This window comes from Nicotiana attenuata, chromosome 12, assembly GCF_001879085.1.
Source record: "Nicotiana attenuata strain UT chromosome 12, NIATTr2, whole genome shotgun sequence".
NCBI classification, from domain to species: domain Eukaryota; kingdom Viridiplantae; phylum Streptophyta; class Magnoliopsida; order Solanales; family Solanaceae; genus Nicotiana; species Nicotiana attenuata.
The window spans coordinates 49,741,737-49,760,804 of NC_032000.1; the positions used below are offsets into that span (position 1 = coordinate 49,741,737).

At 35.8% G+C, this 19,068-nt stretch overlaps 3 protein-coding genes across 3 annotated transcripts in view; 1 reads left to right on the forward strand and 2 right to left on the reverse strand.

Moving 5' to 3' along the window:
- Positions 1-5,638, forward strand: part of LOC109235701 (CBL-interacting serine/threonine-protein kinase 1-like) — an 8,383-nt gene extending 2,745 nt beyond the window's left edge. The window contains exons 3-12 of the mRNA XM_019401908.1: positions 605-676; positions 757-864; positions 1,196-1,276; positions 1,684-1,863; positions 1,957-2,181; positions 3,504-3,611; positions 3,693-3,809; positions 3,933-3,995; positions 4,080-4,154; positions 5,328-5,638. Coding sequence (XP_019257453.1) covers positions 605-676; positions 757-864; positions 1,196-1,276; positions 1,684-1,863; positions 1,957-2,181; positions 3,504-3,611; positions 3,693-3,809; positions 3,933-3,995; positions 4,080-4,154; positions 5,328-5,396 — 1,098 coding nt within the window. The 3' untranslated portion in view covers positions 5,397-5,638. The remainder of the gene's footprint in view (positions 1-604; positions 677-756; positions 865-1,195; positions 1,277-1,683; positions 1,864-1,956; positions 2,182-3,503; positions 3,612-3,692; positions 3,810-3,932; positions 3,996-4,079; positions 4,155-5,327) is intronic.
- LOC109235702 (probable GTP diphosphokinase CRSH, chloroplastic) lies at positions 8,120-12,743 on the reverse strand. The gene is made up of 4 exons (XM_019401909.1): positions 12,324-12,743; positions 9,530-10,465; positions 9,084-9,368; positions 8,120-8,459 (listed from the first exon to the last, which is right to left on the reverse strand). The coding sequence occupies exons 1-4, from the start codon at positions 12,708-12,710 to the stop codon at positions 8,331-8,333; spliced, it is 1,737 nt and encodes a 578-aa protein (XP_019257454.1). The 5' UTR covers positions 12,711-12,743; the 3' UTR covers positions 8,120-8,330.
- On the reverse strand, positions 13,834-18,404 carry LOC109235703 (pyruvate dehydrogenase (acetyl-transferring) kinase, mitochondrial-like). The gene is made up of 6 exons (XM_019401910.1): positions 17,919-18,404; positions 16,163-16,418; positions 15,872-16,052; positions 15,554-15,701; positions 15,157-15,373; positions 13,834-14,117 (listed from the first exon to the last, which is right to left on the reverse strand). The coding sequence occupies exons 1-6, from the start codon at positions 18,165-18,167 to the stop codon at positions 14,059-14,061; spliced, it is 1,110 nt and encodes a 369-aa protein (XP_019257455.1). The 5' UTR covers positions 18,168-18,404; the 3' UTR covers positions 13,834-14,058.

Here is a 19,068-nt window from a genome sequence, read left to right on the forward strand (position 1 = left end):
ATATATATATATATAAAAATTAGGCCACTCAATTATAGAAGGCCCAACGGCTTTTCGGCAGTATTATTAATTGTGACATCGACTGCAATTTGAGAAGAAAAAAAAGAAGAAAAAAAGAATTAAAAGTTTCATTAAATGACAATGTAAAAATAGTTTTATCTACACCCTGTCTGAGGCAGAGCTAGAGTATGAGATAGATACATGTTCGACCAAACTCAGTAGCTTTTGCTTAGACCCTATATTTATATTAAAAAATCCATTAAAAATACATAAAAATATTTAATTGCAAACACATTAATTAAGACGAGCTATGGATTACTTCATCTAATTTAATGGTTCAAACATATTATTCATCCGATTTTTTAATTTACCAAAATATACTTAATGTAAACACTTATATACAGTTAGTCTCTAAGTGACTTGATTATCTAAATATTTACGTCACCATTAGATAAAAATTAACACAACAAAAAAAAGGTGGAAGAGAAATTGTATTTAAATTGTAAATATCTCTTTTAATACTGCCTTAAGGTGATAAGCTTTTAGCATATAAATTGAAAATCCAAATGGTGCATTTCTGACATCGAATTACATATATAAACAGGTCTTAGCAAGCAAAACCAAGATTTACATGGTGCTGGAATATGTAAATGGTGGTGAATTATTTGACAGAATTGTAAGTAATTTTTGCCATAAACTGGTGCTTTTGCATTCAGTTCTTGATAATTAACTATCTACGTAAATCCTCATTCATAGGCTTCTAAAGGAAAACTAGCAGAAACACAGGGCAGAAAACTCTTTCAACAATTAATTGATGGTGTTAGTTATTGCCATGACAAAGGTGTTTTCCATAGAGACCTCAAGGTAATGTCATACAATTGCAATTCTTTTTTTTTTTATATAACTGTGGTGTCGGGATCAGCTTGGGCGCACCTCGGCTAATTCCAAACAAATATGAATAACTGCAATTTTTCTTTTTTATTTTGTTCTTGAGCCGAGGGTCTATCGGAAACAGCCTCTCTACCCTTTCAAGGTAGGGGTAAGGTCTTCGTACACACTACCCTCCCCAGACCCCACTTGTGAGACATCACTGGGTTGTTGCTGTTGTTTTCTTTTTTATTTTGTAATTCAATGTTTCTTTATTGAACTATTCTCACGAGAAGATAGTATATTCATATTTGTTTCTGGAATGCAGCTAGAGAATGTCCTCATTGATGCAGATAGGAACATAAAAATAACAGATTTTGGGCTAAGTGCATTACCTCAACATTTAAGGGTATGGAACTTAACTCATGACTATTAGATGAGTCACTCCTTACATACGAGTTTAACTTCTATACTCTAATAGCGTAACTTTTTTTACACTATCAGGTCCATGTATTTCATAACAAGTGGAATTAGTAACGTGAAAAGTAAAACAAGTAACCTTTTATAGCAGGTTAAATTCTATAGTGCTCGGATCCTTTAAAAATGCCGCAGGGTGTGTGTCGGATCCTCCAAAAGTAATTCATTTTTGGAGGATCCGACAATGATGCAATAACATTTTTGAAGGATCCGAGCAACATATATTTAATTGCATTGATAAGAAAAGATTTTACTACACTGTGATGTTCATAAGTTATATTCCTTATATACATGCATGTTCTTCATTAAGCTTTAGTTGCCTTTCTTGCTCATATATAGGATGATGGCTTATTGCATACAACATGTGGTAGTCCCAACTACGTTGCTCCTGAAATTCTATCTAACAGAGGATATGATGGCGCGACATCAGATACATGGTCATGTGGTGTCATCTTATATGTCATTCTCACTGGTTTTTTACCATTTGATGATAGAAATCTTGCAGTTCTTTATCAAAAGGTTAGTTTTTGCTCGCGCGTGTCTTGCTCCATGTTTTACATATGGCTCTTTGGTATCGAAGTTTTTAATCTTATTTTTAGGGATGTGAATTAGATTTTCAAGGGGGATGCGCCAATACCAAAATGGTTATCTCAAGGAGCAAAGAATCTTATAAAGAGGATTCTTGATCCAAATCCGCATACTCGCATAAAAATGGCAGAGATTAAAGAGGATGAATGGTTCAAACAAGATTATACTCCTGCAAATCCTGATGAAGAGGAAGATTTTGAAGATGATCATGCATCCTCAGATGATGAAGTGTTGACAGTACATGAAGCAGTATGAACTTTGACCTTTGAATAATTTGTTCATGTCTTTCATTATACTTATGTCTCTTGAATTGTGCACAATAACAACAACAAATCCGTGTAATCCTACAAGTGGGGTCGAGACTCGAGAGAGGGTAGTATGTAGGCAGAACTTACCCCTACCTTGAAGGAAGAGAGGCTATTTTCGATTAAAGGTGTCTAACGGGCCGGGTTGACCCGGAACGGACCGGCCCGGTTCATAAGGGGCCGGGTGGGCTGGGTAGGAGGGGTAGAGGGGGTTGAACCGTTTATTATTTTTTACCGGTTAACCGGACCCGCTAAAGCCGCTCGAATNGTGTATATATTTAGGGTATAAAACTATAAATGTTAAAATCATAGAATATGATGGTAACGTATTATTTTTAAAATATGCTATATATGTGTTATTTTAAGATTTTAAGACAATTTGTGTTATTTTAAATTATTAGACGTATTTATGCTTAATGTTTTAGTTTGTTAGATTAATTTGAAGTATTATTAATTTATTATGCATAAAAATTTAGTTTTACTATTTTTTGTTAATTTACTTTTTAAATGCAAACTTTAATTTTGTAATTTTGAAATAAATGTAGCACTTGCAATTTATAAGTGCAATTTTTCCCCATCTTTCTTGTATTCTTTATATTAATACAAAGTACTAATATAACTTACAGTAGTTATACTAAATATTAAAAAAAAAAAAAAAAAATACTAAACCCGGCCCGGCCCGGCCCCCTCAACCCGTAACCCGTACGGTTCATTTTTTACCCGGATTAACCCGAACCCGTTAAACCCGTTAAGAGCAAGCCCGGAACCGGCCCGGAACCAAACCCGTACGGGTCCAAATAATACTGGCACGGCCCGGCACGGCCCACCCGGTTAACACACATATTTTCGATAGGCCTTCGGCTCGTCTGTTGAATTGTGTGATCATCTCATTTAAAAGTTTAACCTATTAGAGATGGTACGTGCCAGCTAGATACCTTTACTCTAGCCAAGCACCTGGAATTTTTTTTTAAATAATGAGTGGCCGTGAAACATTAAAAAGGGCAGCCCGGTGCAATAAGCTCCCGCTATGCACGGGGTCCACGGAAGAGTCGGACCACAAAGGTCTATTGTACGCAGCCTTACCCTGTGCATTTCTGTAAGAGGTTGTTTCTACGGCTCGAACTTGACCTCCTGGTCACATGGCAACAACTTTACCAGTTACGCCAAGGCTGTGAGACGTTAAAGATGATATTTTTTGTTTACTTAATTGTATCTTTAACAATGTCATGATTTATGACTAATTGGTTTCCTTTATCATTGGCACAGCCACTTGACACAGAAAGAGATCCAGAATCACCTTCTGTTATCAATAATGCCTTTCAGCTAATTGGGATGTCCTCATGTTTTGATCTTTCTGGATTTTTTGAAAATGAAGTAAGTTCTTAACTTTAATTTCTTCGAATCATGCAACGATTGATCAATAAAAGTTCGTCGACTGACTTGGAATTACTGTAGGATGCCTCTGAGAGGAAGATCAGATTCACATCTAATCTCTCTCCAAAAGAATTGCTAGAGAGGATTGAACATTTAGCAGTGCAAATGGGATTTCAAGTCCAGAAAAAACCTGGAAAGGTTAGTACCTATGAATATATGATATATGTTCATAAGTTTGTAATTTTGTATTATAATGTCCATATAACAAGTAAATTTTCAGATACACAAGTTAAGAATATATTTGGTTTATGTCTATTGTAGTTGAAAGTATTGCTAGAACACAAAGTTCAAAAAACTCAAGCCAGTCTTTCTATAGTAGCAGAGGTAAGTCACATTTGAGATGTTTAATTTCCCTTGTGATTCAAGAATAATACTACAAAGAACATTTAATAATTCTATCATTTGCAGGTTTTTGAGATTAGCACATCCTTGTATGTTGTAGAGTTACAAAAATCTTCAGGGGATTCTACGGTATATAGAGAGGTATGTCTCTACACCCTCATCTACATTGTAACAGTATAAGTTGCTTTGACATGGGTGCGGGTGTCCGACATGGGTGCGGATCTAGAGGTCAGATCCTTCGTGACGTAAATTCTAAGATTCAGGGATACGGATCCTAGTACGGATACGGGTGCGAGGATCCTACTAAAAATAATTCAAAAAATATAAAAATATATCTAAATTATGAGAAATTTTGTGGAATACTTATATATAGCTTGTAAAATGTGGATTTCTTTTTTATTCTCAAGTTGTAGATAAGTAAAGGATTGATTTCCTAGATAAGGTATGCTAAAATTTATCCTAGTGTTGGTTCTGATTTCGGGAATCAATTTGTATCTCGTCTCAAATTTTCCGTCCGTCGCGGTCAAAGTACCCAAAATTGTTTGACCAGATCCTGTACGGATCCCATACCCATATCCATACTAGTGTTGTGTCGACACGGGTACGGCACCTAAACTACCATGTCGGAGCAACTTAGGTAACAATCAGAGGTGGATCCAGGACGAGTTCTGCAGATTCAACTAATAGCTTGTGTGGCCAAAAGCACTTTTTTTTCATAGTTGAAGTGTTTGACCAAGCTTTTAGAAGAAATGTTTTTGAGCAAAAGCAAAAACAGTTTTGGAGAAGCAGAAAAAAGTAGCTTTTAGCCAAAAGCACTTTTTGAAAAACACTTTTGAGAAAATACACTTAGAAGCACTTTTTAAAAGTTTGGCCAAACATTATTTGTTGCTCAAAAGTGCTTTTCAAACTAATTAGTCAAACACGAATTGCTCATCACCAAAGAAAAGCACCTTTTGAGTAAAAGCGTTTCTCAAAATAAGCTTATTTTTAAAGCTTGGCCAAACAGGCTATAAAACTCATTGCTTTCAGCTCGAACTATATGTACATTAAAAGTTTATAATGTATACACACAATAACATTATAACAACAACAATAATAGCCCAGTATATTCCCACAAGTGGAAAAATAAAAGCCGTTGCTGGGGATCGAACCCGGGTCACCCACGTGACAGGCGGGAATAGTCACCATTATACTACAACTACCTTGTGCTTAAATTGACATCATACTCATTCTAAATTGACCGACTCTAGATCCTGGATTCGTCTCTGGTCTTTAAACTTCAAACACTGATCAAAACATTTTTTTGTTCCACAGTTGTGCAATAGGTTATCAAATGAATTGGGTGTCCAGCAAAGTGAAGAGCTCTTGCCCACCAAATTATGAAAGTTGGAACTGTTGCGAATGGTCAAGTCCATTCTTTATTATCCGGGAACAAAGAATTTACCTCAAGAGTTGAGAGTAGTAAAGTACAAGACTGCAAATGAGATGCAACTATAAATATATGTCTTTTTGTAATGCTCATACAACAGCTGTTGTAAGAAATTATAGTTGGTCCGAAGTAGCTGTCATTTTGCACATTTATATAGCAAAATAATTTACTTAGAAAACATCATGTCTTTACTTAATACTTTTTGCTTTTTGCCTTACTGTCTATTATATAACAACAACAACAACAAAAAGCCCGGTAAATTTCCACAAGTAAGGTCTGGGAAGGATCGTGTGTATACAGACCTTACCCCTATTATGGGAGGGCTGGGAGGGCAGAGAGACTGGTACCAATACACTCGGCTCAAGAAAAGATTAAAGGAAGCAGTTACAACAAGCAGTAACACCAGCAAGATATTAAGAAATTGCAATCAAACAGCAGGTAATAATAGCAATCTAAGAATAAGAAAGATACAATACTAATACTAATACTACTGGTATTGGGAAAAGAAAGATAAAATAGTAATACTAATACTACTGGTATTGGGAAAAGAAAAGAAAAACGCTCAATTATCTACTAACCCTTTACCCTAATTCTCGACCTTTAAACCCTCCTATCAAGGGTCATGTCCTCGATAAGATATCATACTTTTTGTTTTTTGCCTCCTTGTCTACTATACACTATTATTAATTGTTATATGCGTGGTGGACTTTTTTCTTTGTACGGGCATCCAATTGAATTGGATCATGAATTTCACGGTATAGCTAGTTTTCGGACTGGTCAATCAAAAATAGCCAGCGTTTACAAAGTCAATGAAAAATAGCCACCGTTTTGCTGCAACAGAGACCGGTCCAGCATAATATACTGGAGTTCGGTGCACCTGTGTATGAACTCCAGCATATTATGCTGGACCGGTATACTTTGCTGGCTCCAGTATAATATACTGGAGACTGGAGCACTTGTGCTCCAAACTCCAGTATATTATACTGGACAATTATACTTGCTGGAACTCCAGTATATTATGCTGGACTTCTAGTGTACTTATGCTGGAACTCCATCATATTATGCTGGAGTTCCAGCATACTTATCCTGGAACTCCAGTATAATATGTTGGAGTTCATGCATACTTATGCTGGAACTCCAGCATAATATACTGGAGTATTTTCTGGGTTTTGAACAGTGTTTTCGCTCAGATTTATCTTTCCATAAAAAGTGGCTAAATTTCGATTACTTTTGAAATTGGGCTATTTTTGAACGACCAGTCGTAAATCTGGCTATTTTTAAAAATCTCCCTGTATTCTTTATTATGACTTTACATCATGTACATGTATTTGGTTTTTCTTTTTAATGTTCCTAAACACTATAAAGAAAAATAATTTGAAACCTAGTTGCATTTAAGGAAACTTAACGATTCATGCAGAGTCAAGGCGTTCCTCCTATCCCTTCTAAATTTAAACAATCTCTGAGTTGGAGTACATGACAGCTTGTCTCAGTAGTGGAAATCGATGTGGCTTGAACTTTCCAAAAATGTTATTGCATTCGTGTCGGATCCTCCAAAGTGTACTACTTTTGGAGCAAGCCGTCTCAACAAGATTGGGGGCCTAAAGCCAAATTTCAAAGAGAGGCCCTAAGTATCAATGACAAATTTTCAATGAAAAAGTATAAAATAAAGGTAGAATAATAAAACCGGCCTAAGAATTTGATAAGTTGATATACAACAACATACACAACGAAAACTCACAAAGTAGGGGGGGGGGGGGGGGAGGTAGAGAGTACGCGACCTTACCTCTACCTTGGGAGGTAGAGATGTTGTTTGCGAAAGACCCCCGACTCAAGAGAAAGCATGGCAAAAAAGAGGTCAGATAAGGACAATCAATTCAATGCAGTATGGAAATAAAGTAACGAATAGCTAGTAACAGAAATCAAAGGGTAAGAAACTATAGAGCAAGATAAGTTGATATAATGATATCGAAAAGTGTTGATTTGCTTCAATATATAATTGCTTGTTGTAATGCTTTGAAGAAGACTACTTGTAAGCCGGGGTAAGTTAGACTTTTCAATATTGAGAATAAGAATAGTGAAAGAGAGAATGAAAAAGGTAAATATATAAATAATAATGTGGGCCCATATTAGTTGTTAGGATATGAGGCAAAAAAAGAAAGAAAAAAAAATTAACTACCCTACCCATGTAAGGAAACAATTTATTAAACGTTATTCCATTTTCTAATTATTACAACAATCTTCACATTAAAGTTGTTATACTTTCACTCAAAAAAATCTTTTTATATTTTAATGTACACACATTTTAAAATAATACATATACAATACATCTTTAAGGAAAAAATGGGGCCCCCAAAAAGTTGGGCCCCAAGCGATTGCTTTACTGGCCTTATAGTCGAGCCACCCGTTTGGAGGATCGACATGCATGCAACGATATTTTTGAAGAGTCGAAACAACATAGTTGGAAACCTTAGAAACGTTGTTCCGGGATCCAAATACTAGCCTAAAGAATGAGTCAGTACGCCATAGAAATTTTCAAAAGCACGACAATTCAGTGCTAAAACATTAAAGGTCAAACTCATCAAGTTTAAATACTGGATCCGCTCTACTTATGTGCACATTCTGTTGATAAAACACTATTTACAACAGAAAAGAAGTGTGTTGCAACACAGAAAAGATATGTATTGCACATACAGATGTATTTGATTGAGACCGTGCACAAATAACTAAATACAGACTGAGTCAATTTCTTTTACATATATTTGATATAGACCATGGTCAAATAACTTTATACAGAGGGATTCAATATCTTTTACCTGTATAGGGCAGAACCTCCTCAATATATAAATACATACAAAGAACACATATTTTACAAAATGTACTAAAATTTGTTACAAAGTATCACCTTGCTCTTTACTGTACACTTGAATCAAACCAGTTTCATTTGCCATTTGCAGCTTTTCATTTAACAAGGTTTGGTATTGATCATCTCTATCTTCTATATTCCGGATAAACTCAATCTGAAACGACATTAATATTGATGTCAGAAGTGAACATGTTAGAGAATTAATTTGCTTAGAAACTTGCTAATATATCATGCAACTGCAAAAACTCTCTTACTTAACGGTCATAAAGTGAATAATCAAAAACTAGGACTGTGTTGAAACGTTGAGAGAACAATGGGTCGAAAGAAATTCCATATTTATACTTTGTAGTTAAGAAAACTCATTACTTTGCAATAACACAGGATTCAGTACCGTAGAGCGATAACCGTTTAGCATGTAAATTCGATGAATGAATATTACCCCTCGATGATCCAGAATCAGATCAATTATCATAAATGTAAAACTACCTATATTCAGCTGTGACATATTCTGTAGCTAACAATTCTAGGTAATGATCTAGTCCAAAAGCCAAATGTTCAGCTGGTCATTCTTTCCGAAGATACATGATAGTCGTCATATTAATTTGCCCTCCACTGTGAGAACGAATTTTATGAAACTAATTTCTTTCAGAATTAGAATGTAGAGAAATTAGGCGAAACTTTTGTCAATGTAAGTACTACTTCCACATTTAATCTTTCCCAACAACAACTACGCCTCGATCCCAAAAAAGTTTAAATAACCTTACGTTAGTTCACATACCTGATCCTGAAACAAATCAAATTCATCTGAGCTCAGAAAACCGTCACTGTTTGAATCAAGAAGTTGCATCATCTCCCGTGCATCATCTCCAGGTGCTCCAAGCTCTTCCATCACTTCCATAAGTTCGTCAATGCTGAGTTTACCATCTCCATTCTTGTCAAGAAGACGGAACACCCTACCTCTCTTGTCAGTTTCCAGACCTTTGGGATTTCCCGAAGGAAGATCTTTAAGACGCAATGCTGCAAACTCCGCTGCAGCCATCATGATTGCCTTCAGATGCTTCGCCTGTGTATGATTTGATAACAAAGATTACGGTTATTGCAATATGTAACAAGAATAGTTATTCCTGAATCCAGTTTTGATGACATTTCCAATTACAGGTTCTTTATATTTAAACTATACTGGCATTATGAAATGGGATCAAATATTTGTCTCTTGATGTTTACCTCTTCAGGATCGGTAACACCACCCTTGTACAAAGCATGGGATGCTGTCCCTCCAGCGGCCAGTATATCCATCTCTGCTGTTCGTATTTGAATTTCCATTAGCGGTCTGGTCCGGTCACGTTCACTGGTATCAACAGCCATGTGTAAACTCTTATACCCATTAGCCTTAGGCCTTAAGATATAGTCTTTTGACCGACTTGGTATCTCTTTCCACAAAGATAGGACAACTTCACGCGCCCTATAGCAAGCCTTTTCTCCAATTTCCATTTCGTCTACTCCAGCAGAGAGAGGAGTCAAAACAACTCGTAAACCTAAGATGTCATTCACCTCATCAAGCTTGCGACCATCTCTCAAGAGCTTCTTCATGGTGCTGTAACGACTTTTATAACGACCCTCAACAGATATCTTGCTCACCATTTGCATTAATAGCGGATCGGATTTAAGGGACTGAAGCAGCTGTTCCTTGCAAATGTCTATCAGAGGCTTATTTCCACTCTCGTGACTTCTCAACCACGCATCAAGATAAAGATATGAGTAAGGAAACAAGTATCGAAAAGACAGATCCTCCAATTCAAGAGATAATAGGTTAGTCCCGATAGCATGTGCTAGAGGAGCATGTAGTTTCATAACCTCAAGTGATATCATCTGCTGCCGGTACCTAGGTAGATAATCGAAGTGTCTCATCATATCAAGCTTGATAGCAAGGTCTAATACTAATGCTCTAACATCATAGTAGGTCAGACAAAATTTCCTTAATGCGGTGGCACTATCATCATCCAATACTTCTACCTTTAACGACATATGCTTCACACGCAAGCTTTCATGCAATAAATGAGCAGTACTCGTACCAATCCGGTCTCTAACATCATAAATTGATATAGCACCTGCCTCTAGAACTTCTCTTAGTAGCCCAGTTGATATAACTTCAGCATCCATCTGTAACAAATGGCAGATACCTCTTAGCTTTCACTTAAGCTGAGCATGCACACGCACATACACACACACACACACACACAGAGGGACCAATAGCAAGCTTCCGACAAGGGGTCAAAATTTTCATGCTTTGGCTTCTGAATTCCCCAGGTAGTGATTCGAAAATTGGTGAGAAAATCAAGTTTGAATATAAGCATCTACTCCAGCATTATTATCCGATTAGATCGTCACTCTTCAAACCATCTACTTTAACAACAAAAAGGTTTAATAAAAACTTTGGAAACATTCCCCCATCCACCCTGACATTACCAGAATTTTGGCAACACATCCAAACAATGTAATATATAAGCTTAAGGAGCATAAACTTCAAATCAACCAATCAATCAACTATGGATGGCAAATCCTTATCAAAAAAATCAACTATGGATGGCAAATATGCAAAAATGTGTTGTTTCCCTTTTCCTATATACAAGTCATTTTTAAGACAACTATGGATAAAATGACTGTTAAATCATAAAAAATTTCTGTTTGTTCCATACATTAAGTAAAGGTAGAATCTTTGGAGGTAATTTCCGTTTACTCTACTCTAGCTCCCTTTCTTCATCTCTTCTTCATAAAATTAATTCTATTAGCTAAACTTACCCCCCCCCCCCCCCCCCCCCCCCGCCGCAAAATAGCTTTTATTTATTCGCCCTAATCTCAATTCGTAAAGTTAATTAACTAATCATGGTGTAAATGTCATGTTTATTTCATGTATGGGCACTGGACTTTGCCCTCTATACATTAAAGTCACAAAACTACTTTTTGTTAGAAAATAATAAACAAAATTGGCTTTGAGGCGTGAAAATCGACTGTCTTTAAAGAGTTATCGCCTGTATACTAATTTAGGGAAATACAAAACGATTCTCTTCAGGATACAACAAAGCCTGCAATATTTTCTATACCACTTCGTTGGAAATTATTGTGTATTTATAGGCAACAAACAGACCCTTTCAGAAAAGATGTCTTGTTTCACAAACAGACATATTTGGTTGGACCCTTTCATAACAGACATAACTATTTATTCGAATTTTGAATTTAAAATTCAAATAAATTTGATTTTTCTGTCACAAATAAAATAATTAACTTTAGGATCCGACCCGGTCCAATTTCCAAGTCCAAGTCTTTGATTATATAATATATAAATATATAGTGTACTTAATTGCACACACTTAAAAGTATGTATCCTAAATCAAAGACATAAAAGGGACAAGTGCTTAAAAGGCTCCAAAAAGGCCTTCTCTCTTCCGATGTGGGAACAATCCCACTTTCCAACTTGTGAACAACAAACTATCTTACACTTTTTCATATTAAAGCAACTGCATTTTACTCACTATAACAATAAAGTCACAAAACTATTTTTTGTCACACAAAATTCAATGAAATGTGTACCCACTGTAACAGCAAAGTCACAAAACTTTACTCACTATAATAGCAATATCACATGGTTTTTGTCATCACAATGACTAAAGTTTGTAAACTTACTGTTATAGTAAGCCTTTGTAACTGTACTATTATAGTGAGCATTATAATGGATAAAGTTTGTAACTTTACTATTATTAGGTTACTTCAAATGTAACAAAAAAAATAGCTTTGTGACTTTACAGCATGTAACTTAGTATGGTTACTAACTTATTATAGTTAAAGTTAGTAACTTTAATGAGTCAGATGCAGTCAAACCTATCTGCAACAGCGTCGTTTGTTCCGATATTTTTTGGCTGCTAGTAAAGTACTATTATAAATATATATATTATACAACAAGACATAAAAATTGGTTCCAAGAAAACTACCATTGATAAAGCTCAGAGTATGTGGGACCTACCTGTAGATCAGCTAAAATAACAGCAACAGACAAAGCTCTAGAGAGCGGAGCTCGGCCGTCAGGTGCAAGAGGCAAAGACTGAAGAATAGGAATACAAAGCTTTAGAGCTTTAAATAACAATCTTGAAGAGCTCGTTGAAAGAACTTTATTGTCCATTCTTTCAGTTAGCTCATTAAAAGCACCCACTAATTCCACTACCATTTTCCCACCGGGTTGTTCCGGTGTCGCCACCAGTGCTTCAGCTGACGCTGAAACTCTCACGGTGGCGATGCGGGTCGGACTCTGCCGTCGGAGACGGCGGCGGAGGTAGTGTGGGAATTTTGGTAAGTGTAAGTGTGTGGATTTTTTAATAAAATGGAGGGTGTAGTCGTTTAAGTGGAGTTCCATATTACAGAGAGTTCAAGAATTGAAATGGAGGCAAGAAGAAAGAAATTATGGAGTATATATTTTATGGCTAGTGGGATGCCACGTGTAAATATGACATCTTTATTTTATATCTGAGAATTTGAGGTTTGTGTTCACTAATGATGGAAAGTGTTGCAATAAATAGTACACCCCCGTTCCAAATTATTGGTCGTAATTTTCAAAAATAATTATGTTAAATATAATTTTAGAAGTTTAAAATAAAATTAATTATTTTTTCTTATTTTACTTTTAGTAATAATTGTTATGAAGACGGGCACATAATAAAATAAATATTAAGTGAACAAATATTATCTTAAGACATAAGTGTAAACTAGTCAAAAAAACCTTCTAAGTAATGAAGACCTTGTAAAAGAGAAATACGACAGATAATTTAAGACAGATAGAGTATAAGAAAATTAATCCATCATAAATTATCCCATAGATTATACAATATTTAATTAGCTTTTAGTTAGGTAAGAATTTTTGTATTATCTTATATAAAATAAAATATTAAATTATTTGAAAATAATAATACTCTTTTAGAGTAAGCAATTCATGTTTAATAATTTTTCATTATTAATTCTAGAATAACAATCCATTCATTATTAATCACCAAACAACCCAAGGTTATAATCTTAGCATAACTAACATGTGATCCATGACCCCAGAGTGTCATCCAAAAATTTATTTACTCTAAGACTAATCTTTATTAAAGTAGCATTAATATACATATTCTATTCAAAAATCTTTTTCACTGCTGATACTGTTTTTTTTTTTTTTTTCTTTAATGAACTGATTTGAAATCCACAGGCTCCACTAATTCAATTTGCACCATGTAAATCCACTTAAAATAGAAGCAGTGGCGCCAGGAATTTCTCCAAGGGTATTCAAACTATTGAAATAAGTATTAAAAAGGATCCCGACAAAGAGTGCTCAATATATGTTATATTTCTCTAAAACTTAATATTTTACATATATATATATATATATATATATATAGTGTAATTTCGACGAAAGGTGGTCAACTGACTACCCTTACGAAAGTGCAGCTTTGCCCCTGGATAGAAGTGCTCCATTTATACTAATTTTAGGAGAAGAGAGAAAATGAACAATAAAAAATTGTAGTTCATGAAGTAAAAGGAACATAACATAATTCAAGTATGCAAATTGCAAACTGAGCCAAGTTTAACTGAGCATTTTGTATGTTTTAAGCCTTAATTATTGAACAATGAGAATCATAATCTATTGACAATGAGGCTTTGCCAATTAGTACATCATTTACTACCTAGAGCAACTTTTCAAAACAAGATTGAGCTCCCAATATCATATATCAAGACAATGGCTCCTGTGAATCTCCCAACCGAGATAAATGAAGGTAAGCATCTGTACCTGCAAAAGGTCAAGAGATATGTGCACATCAGACATTGACAATATAACGTTCACGTAAGACTGCGTACAATAGATCTAATATGATTCAGCCCATAGCCGAAGCTTTGTGCACTACCAACAACAACAAACCCAATGGAGTCCTACTAGTGGAATCTGGGGAGGGTAGTGGTAGTGGCAGAGGCAGAGCCAGGATTTAAAGTTTATGGGTTCTGAATTTTTCTCGGAACAAATAGATCGTCTTAGTTATTGGGTTCACAATTAAATATTTGTACATCTTTAATGAATTTCTTAATATAAATACAGTGTTTAAGCAAAAGTGACTAGGTTCGGCCGAACCCGCACTTATAAGGCTAGCTCCGCCTCTGGGTAGTGGGTACACAGACCTTAACCCTACCCTTGGGAGGTAGAGAAGAGGTTGCTTCCGATAGACCCTCGACTCAGGAAGATAAGAGAACAATAGAAACAAGCAATAACAACAACAAAGGTCAAAAAGATAATATCAGCAATCTACAACCCCCCCCCCCCCCTCCTTTTTTTTTTGGAGCCTTGGCGTAACCGGTAAAGTTGCTGCCAAGTGACCAGGAGGTCACAGGTTCGAGCCGTGGAAACAGCGTCTTATAGAAATGCAGGGTAAGACTGCGCATAGCGGGAGCTTAGAGCACCGGGGTGCCCTTTTATTTTAACAAACCCCTTTTTATAGATGATCATGTACTCCTCAATGGAGAAGGATACCGATATTTAACAGGTTTATACAATCTTTGCGACGCCAAGATTGGAGAGATTGTACCACCATCCTCATCAAATGAGCCCTTACATCAGCAGAAATTGAGATTTTTTTAAGACATAACCAACAAGTATGGATCTGTTTATCATATCAAATATTATCACATTGACCTGCCTACAGACTCTTTCTTCATTTAGTAACAACATGATGCTATTAACAGCAAACCCCCACACTGATATCAGATAGTGTTGTTGGTTTATCTACCAATCAAAATGGTTTTGGTGCAAACAAGGTTGAGAGATTTAAATAACATACCATAGCCTTCCATGGAGATAATCTGCAAATCCCCTCCAAAGTAGCGAGCATATAAACGACTTATTGGAATTCCATACCCATAACCAGCTAACGTGCTTGAAGTAGCCACGTCAGTTGTTGTGAAGTGCTCGTCCAGCGGATTCCTAGCAGTACTGTAGAGATAAGTAAATATTTTGGGAAGTCCACTTCTTGGTATTCCACCCCCTTCATCAGAAACCTATATCAACGCAAGCCATGCTTGTTAAGTAATGTGGAAGAAAATAGCTAAAACATACCTCTTCTGCAGAAGGAAGACTTTCCGAATCAAATAAAATACACAATAAAGAGGAACAAGTCCTTAACTAGACTGTAAGAAGGAATTTTTGCGGAGAAAAATAAGATTAAAAAGTGGTCATGCCTTAATGGTGACATCCTCTAAACCATCAGCAACTATTATACGAACAGGAGGAGCAACTTTGTCTGAGTCCATAAACCGCTCTTGTACAGCACGGACGGAGTTCTTTACCAACTCAAAGACCATCATATGCAGATGTGTAGGCACATAACTGCACGGAAAAATGGAATCATAAACGAAGAAACAGGACTTGACATAACTGCATGTGGATATCAATAGCCCTTTGGAACCTCAACAGAACAAGAGATATGTAAAAGACAGTAAAGAGTATCTGAGGGGAAACAAAGAATAAAGTCAATGATTTAAGAGCAAATAACATACGGGAATGTAAAATCAGGATCCCCATAAATGTTAACATCAGGAGCGCTTCCATATTCGCGTAAGCAAATTCCCCGAGCATCCTCACTGGCAGTTCGTGCAACCTCCAGGGGAGACATTTTTGTATGTATATAGCCCACACAATTGGGAGGTGGATTAGGATCATGTAACGCCACATGCTGCCCTGAGTTTAACAGAAATTCAGCAGTGAAAAAACAGTTGTTATAGCTATCAGCTTATACAAGATAAAGATCATCATTTTAAGAATAAAGCATGGAAAGTTATGGAGCTAACCAATAAGCATGCGGATCCCAATTCTAGACATGTAAAAGCGATCAAGAAATTGGTGTATTTCTCTCAAATCCTCATAATCAACTTTAGACCAATCTTTCTTGAGTTGTTGGACTCCCAAAGCCATCATAGGAACGACATTATTGTGCCTGACCTTAATCATCTTAACCATTTGTGTAAATTCCAACTCGTCATTTTTATTCTTTATTTCTGGATAGGATCTCATGTCACGGAAGGAATCCAAATACCAATCTCGGACCTAAAAGAACGAAAAGAATTAAAGAAGTAAGTACTTGTAATGTACAATGTGATGGAATTTTAACAATTTAGTAAAATTATCAAACAACAGGTGACTGCATCCAGTGGCAAAGAACCAAGATAAAGTAGGAGGGTTGCAGGGGGTTGACGGCCAACATAAGTATTTTATTCACTATGCTACCTATGATAACTCCTTTGAATATTGAATTCGTTGGAAATCTGTGTGATAAAGTGGAAGGGATACATACGATTCGTATAGCCAACCCAACTAATTTGGGATGCAAATTGATTGATCAAACACCAGGGGCTAAAAATCAGCTAGCAAACTATTGTTTATGCCAAAAGGATGATAATGCGTATATGAGCTCTTATAGGAACAGCAGAATAACTAAGTACATGGAAACAAATGAACCATTAACAGAAGCAAGAACAAACAAGTTCAACTGTTAATAGCAGAAATTTATTAGAATAAAACAGAAAGATTTACCAATAAAAAGAATCTAACTATGATATTATGGTAATCAAATAAAATATTATGGTAATCAAATAAAATATTCTTATAACATGGACTAGCTTAAAACATCTAAAAGTAGGAAAAGGAAGTAAACCCATTATGGTAATCAAATAAAATATTAAAGAATCGTCCTTTAACCACATATTTTATCCTGCATCAAGACAATCAAAAGCATAAATCACACTCAAACAATTAAAAACTAAACATACATTATCTCCTGACCATACATAATAGCATTAATTTAATTTAATCCACCATTGCTATAGCCTTTCACCACCACGTGATCTTCACAAAGCATAACTCATTTCAAATCCAAAAAAAAGGAAGAGGGTTACACTAGATTTACCAATAAAAAGAATCTAACTATGATAAATCCTCGGACACGCAAGGCTTATATAACCAACAATAACTAATTTGGGACTAATTCATAGTTGATTATTCTCCTTTTTTTTAAATTAAGGGTGGTGTCAAGGTCTACTTACTCGCATCTCGACGATTCCACTATCCCACCAGCACAAGTACCAGTTAACTCTGGCTACGCAGAGGACTTATATAACCAATAACAACTAATTTGGGACTAATTCATCATTGATTATTCTTCCCTTTTCAAATTAACAATAGTGTCCGAGCCAACTTATACGCGTTACTCTGCCAAAGAGAACTTATATAACCAACTACAAACTAATTTTGGGACAAATTCATTGTTGATTGAATTTTTTAAGAATAACGGTAACAACTTATACCTCCTGCCGACACAAGTATCGAGTAACTCTGTCCACCAATGCTTATGCTGACGTGAAAAGAATCACCTAGGCATTTTTTGTTTCTGATGGGATTTGAACCCTCATCTTTCATGATTCTCACTCGCTTCATTGAATACAAACCCACATCTTTTGGGTGTCGTTAAAATAAATTTTATCGCACTTTTTCGAGCAAACCAAGATAATAAATTAGCTAAATAGAAAAGAAAGGTGAAAATGGGGGTACCTTTAAAACAGCAGGCTTAGAAGACAAACCATAAGGAAGATTTTCAAGCTCAATAGCTCTACGAGCAATTCGAATAGGCAACTCCTTATGAAGAAACTGAGCAGAAATCAACAAATTACGAGGAGAAGCTGTTGACCCAAAATCCATCATATGCCTTAAGCTTACACCAGTCTGTTTCATGCAACCCCATTTTTGCACTTCCTCTGCTAATTCTTTAGAAATTCTATCACACAGCTTCTTCGCCGCCATTAAACAACGTTAAAAAAGAAGGAAAAAAAAAAAGGGAATTAAATTGACACCTCGAATTGCTCACCCTATAATGTGACACAATTCAGAATCCAAGAATGGCCTAAATCTAGTTATAAGCGAAAGGGATATTTAAGGAGAATTTAATGAACCGAAATGAAAAGAAGTTAGCGCATGTGAATGAATAACAATGTCAATGACTATTAGAAAAGGTGGTTATTTACGATAGTTACAAAGCGTAGGAAGGTGGTGGCATGTTGCTTTAATTGATCACCCATACGTACACACTTGGTTTGCTTTCTTGTTTATCTCTCTTGTGCTAATACACATGCCCATTTATTTTTACGTTTTGCCTACAAAGACCTCGGGCTAGCCAGTTTTCGGGTATGAAGTTGTTTTTGCTGTGAAAATAATATGGGCTAGATCACCCATGCTGGAATATTTCTGGATTTCTAAGGGTGTTTTGTTCAGATTTTATCTTCACATAAAAAAGATGGCTAAATTTCTGTAGAAACAAATTAAGTGTTCCGAGGCCTAAAAACCTCCTTTTTAGCTCACCTCGACTTGCGTGCCTGGTCCGGACCTATATCCGAAAAGCCTTCTATGTGAAAATATGAGAAATAGAAATTTCTAGAGTTAAAATTTGATTATGGTTGACTTTGGTCAATATTTTTAGCAAACGGACCCGGATCTGTGTTCCGACGATCCCGGGAGGTCCGCAATAAAATATGGGACTTGGGCGTATGCCCGGAAATGAATTCCGAGGTCCCAAGCCTTAGAAATCAATTTTTGAAAGAAATTGTTTTGCTGAATTATCTACGAAATGAAGAAAAGAATTAATGTTTGAAACCATTGGTATCGGCCCCGTATTTTGGTTCCGAAGCCCGATACAAACTTGTTATAG

Coding starts and splice junctions, on each gene's coding strand:
- LOC109235702 (XM_019401909.1), bottom strand. CDS start 12,710: ATGGAACTCCACTTAAACGACTACACCCTCCATTTTATTAAAAAATCC. Junction 9,369..9,529: donor GTGTTACCGATCCTGAAGAG/GTAAACATCAAG, acceptor AATCATACACAG/GCGAAGCATCTGAAGGCAAT. Junction 8,460..9,083: donor TTGATTTGTTTCAGGATCAG/GTATGTGAACTA, acceptor ATGTCGTTTCAG/ATTGAGTTTATCCGGAATAT.
- LOC109235703 (XM_019401910.1), bottom strand. CDS start 18,167: ATGGCGGCGAAGAAGCTGTGTGATAGAATTTCTAAAGAATTAGCAGAG. Junction 15,702..15,871: donor GATCCTGATTTTACATTCCC/GTATGTTATTTG, acceptor TTTTCCGTGCAG/TTATGTGCCTACACATCTGC. Junction 14,118..15,156: donor TATCTCCATGGAAGGCTATG/GTATGTTATTTA, acceptor GACCTTTTGCAG/GTACAGATGCTTACCTTCAT.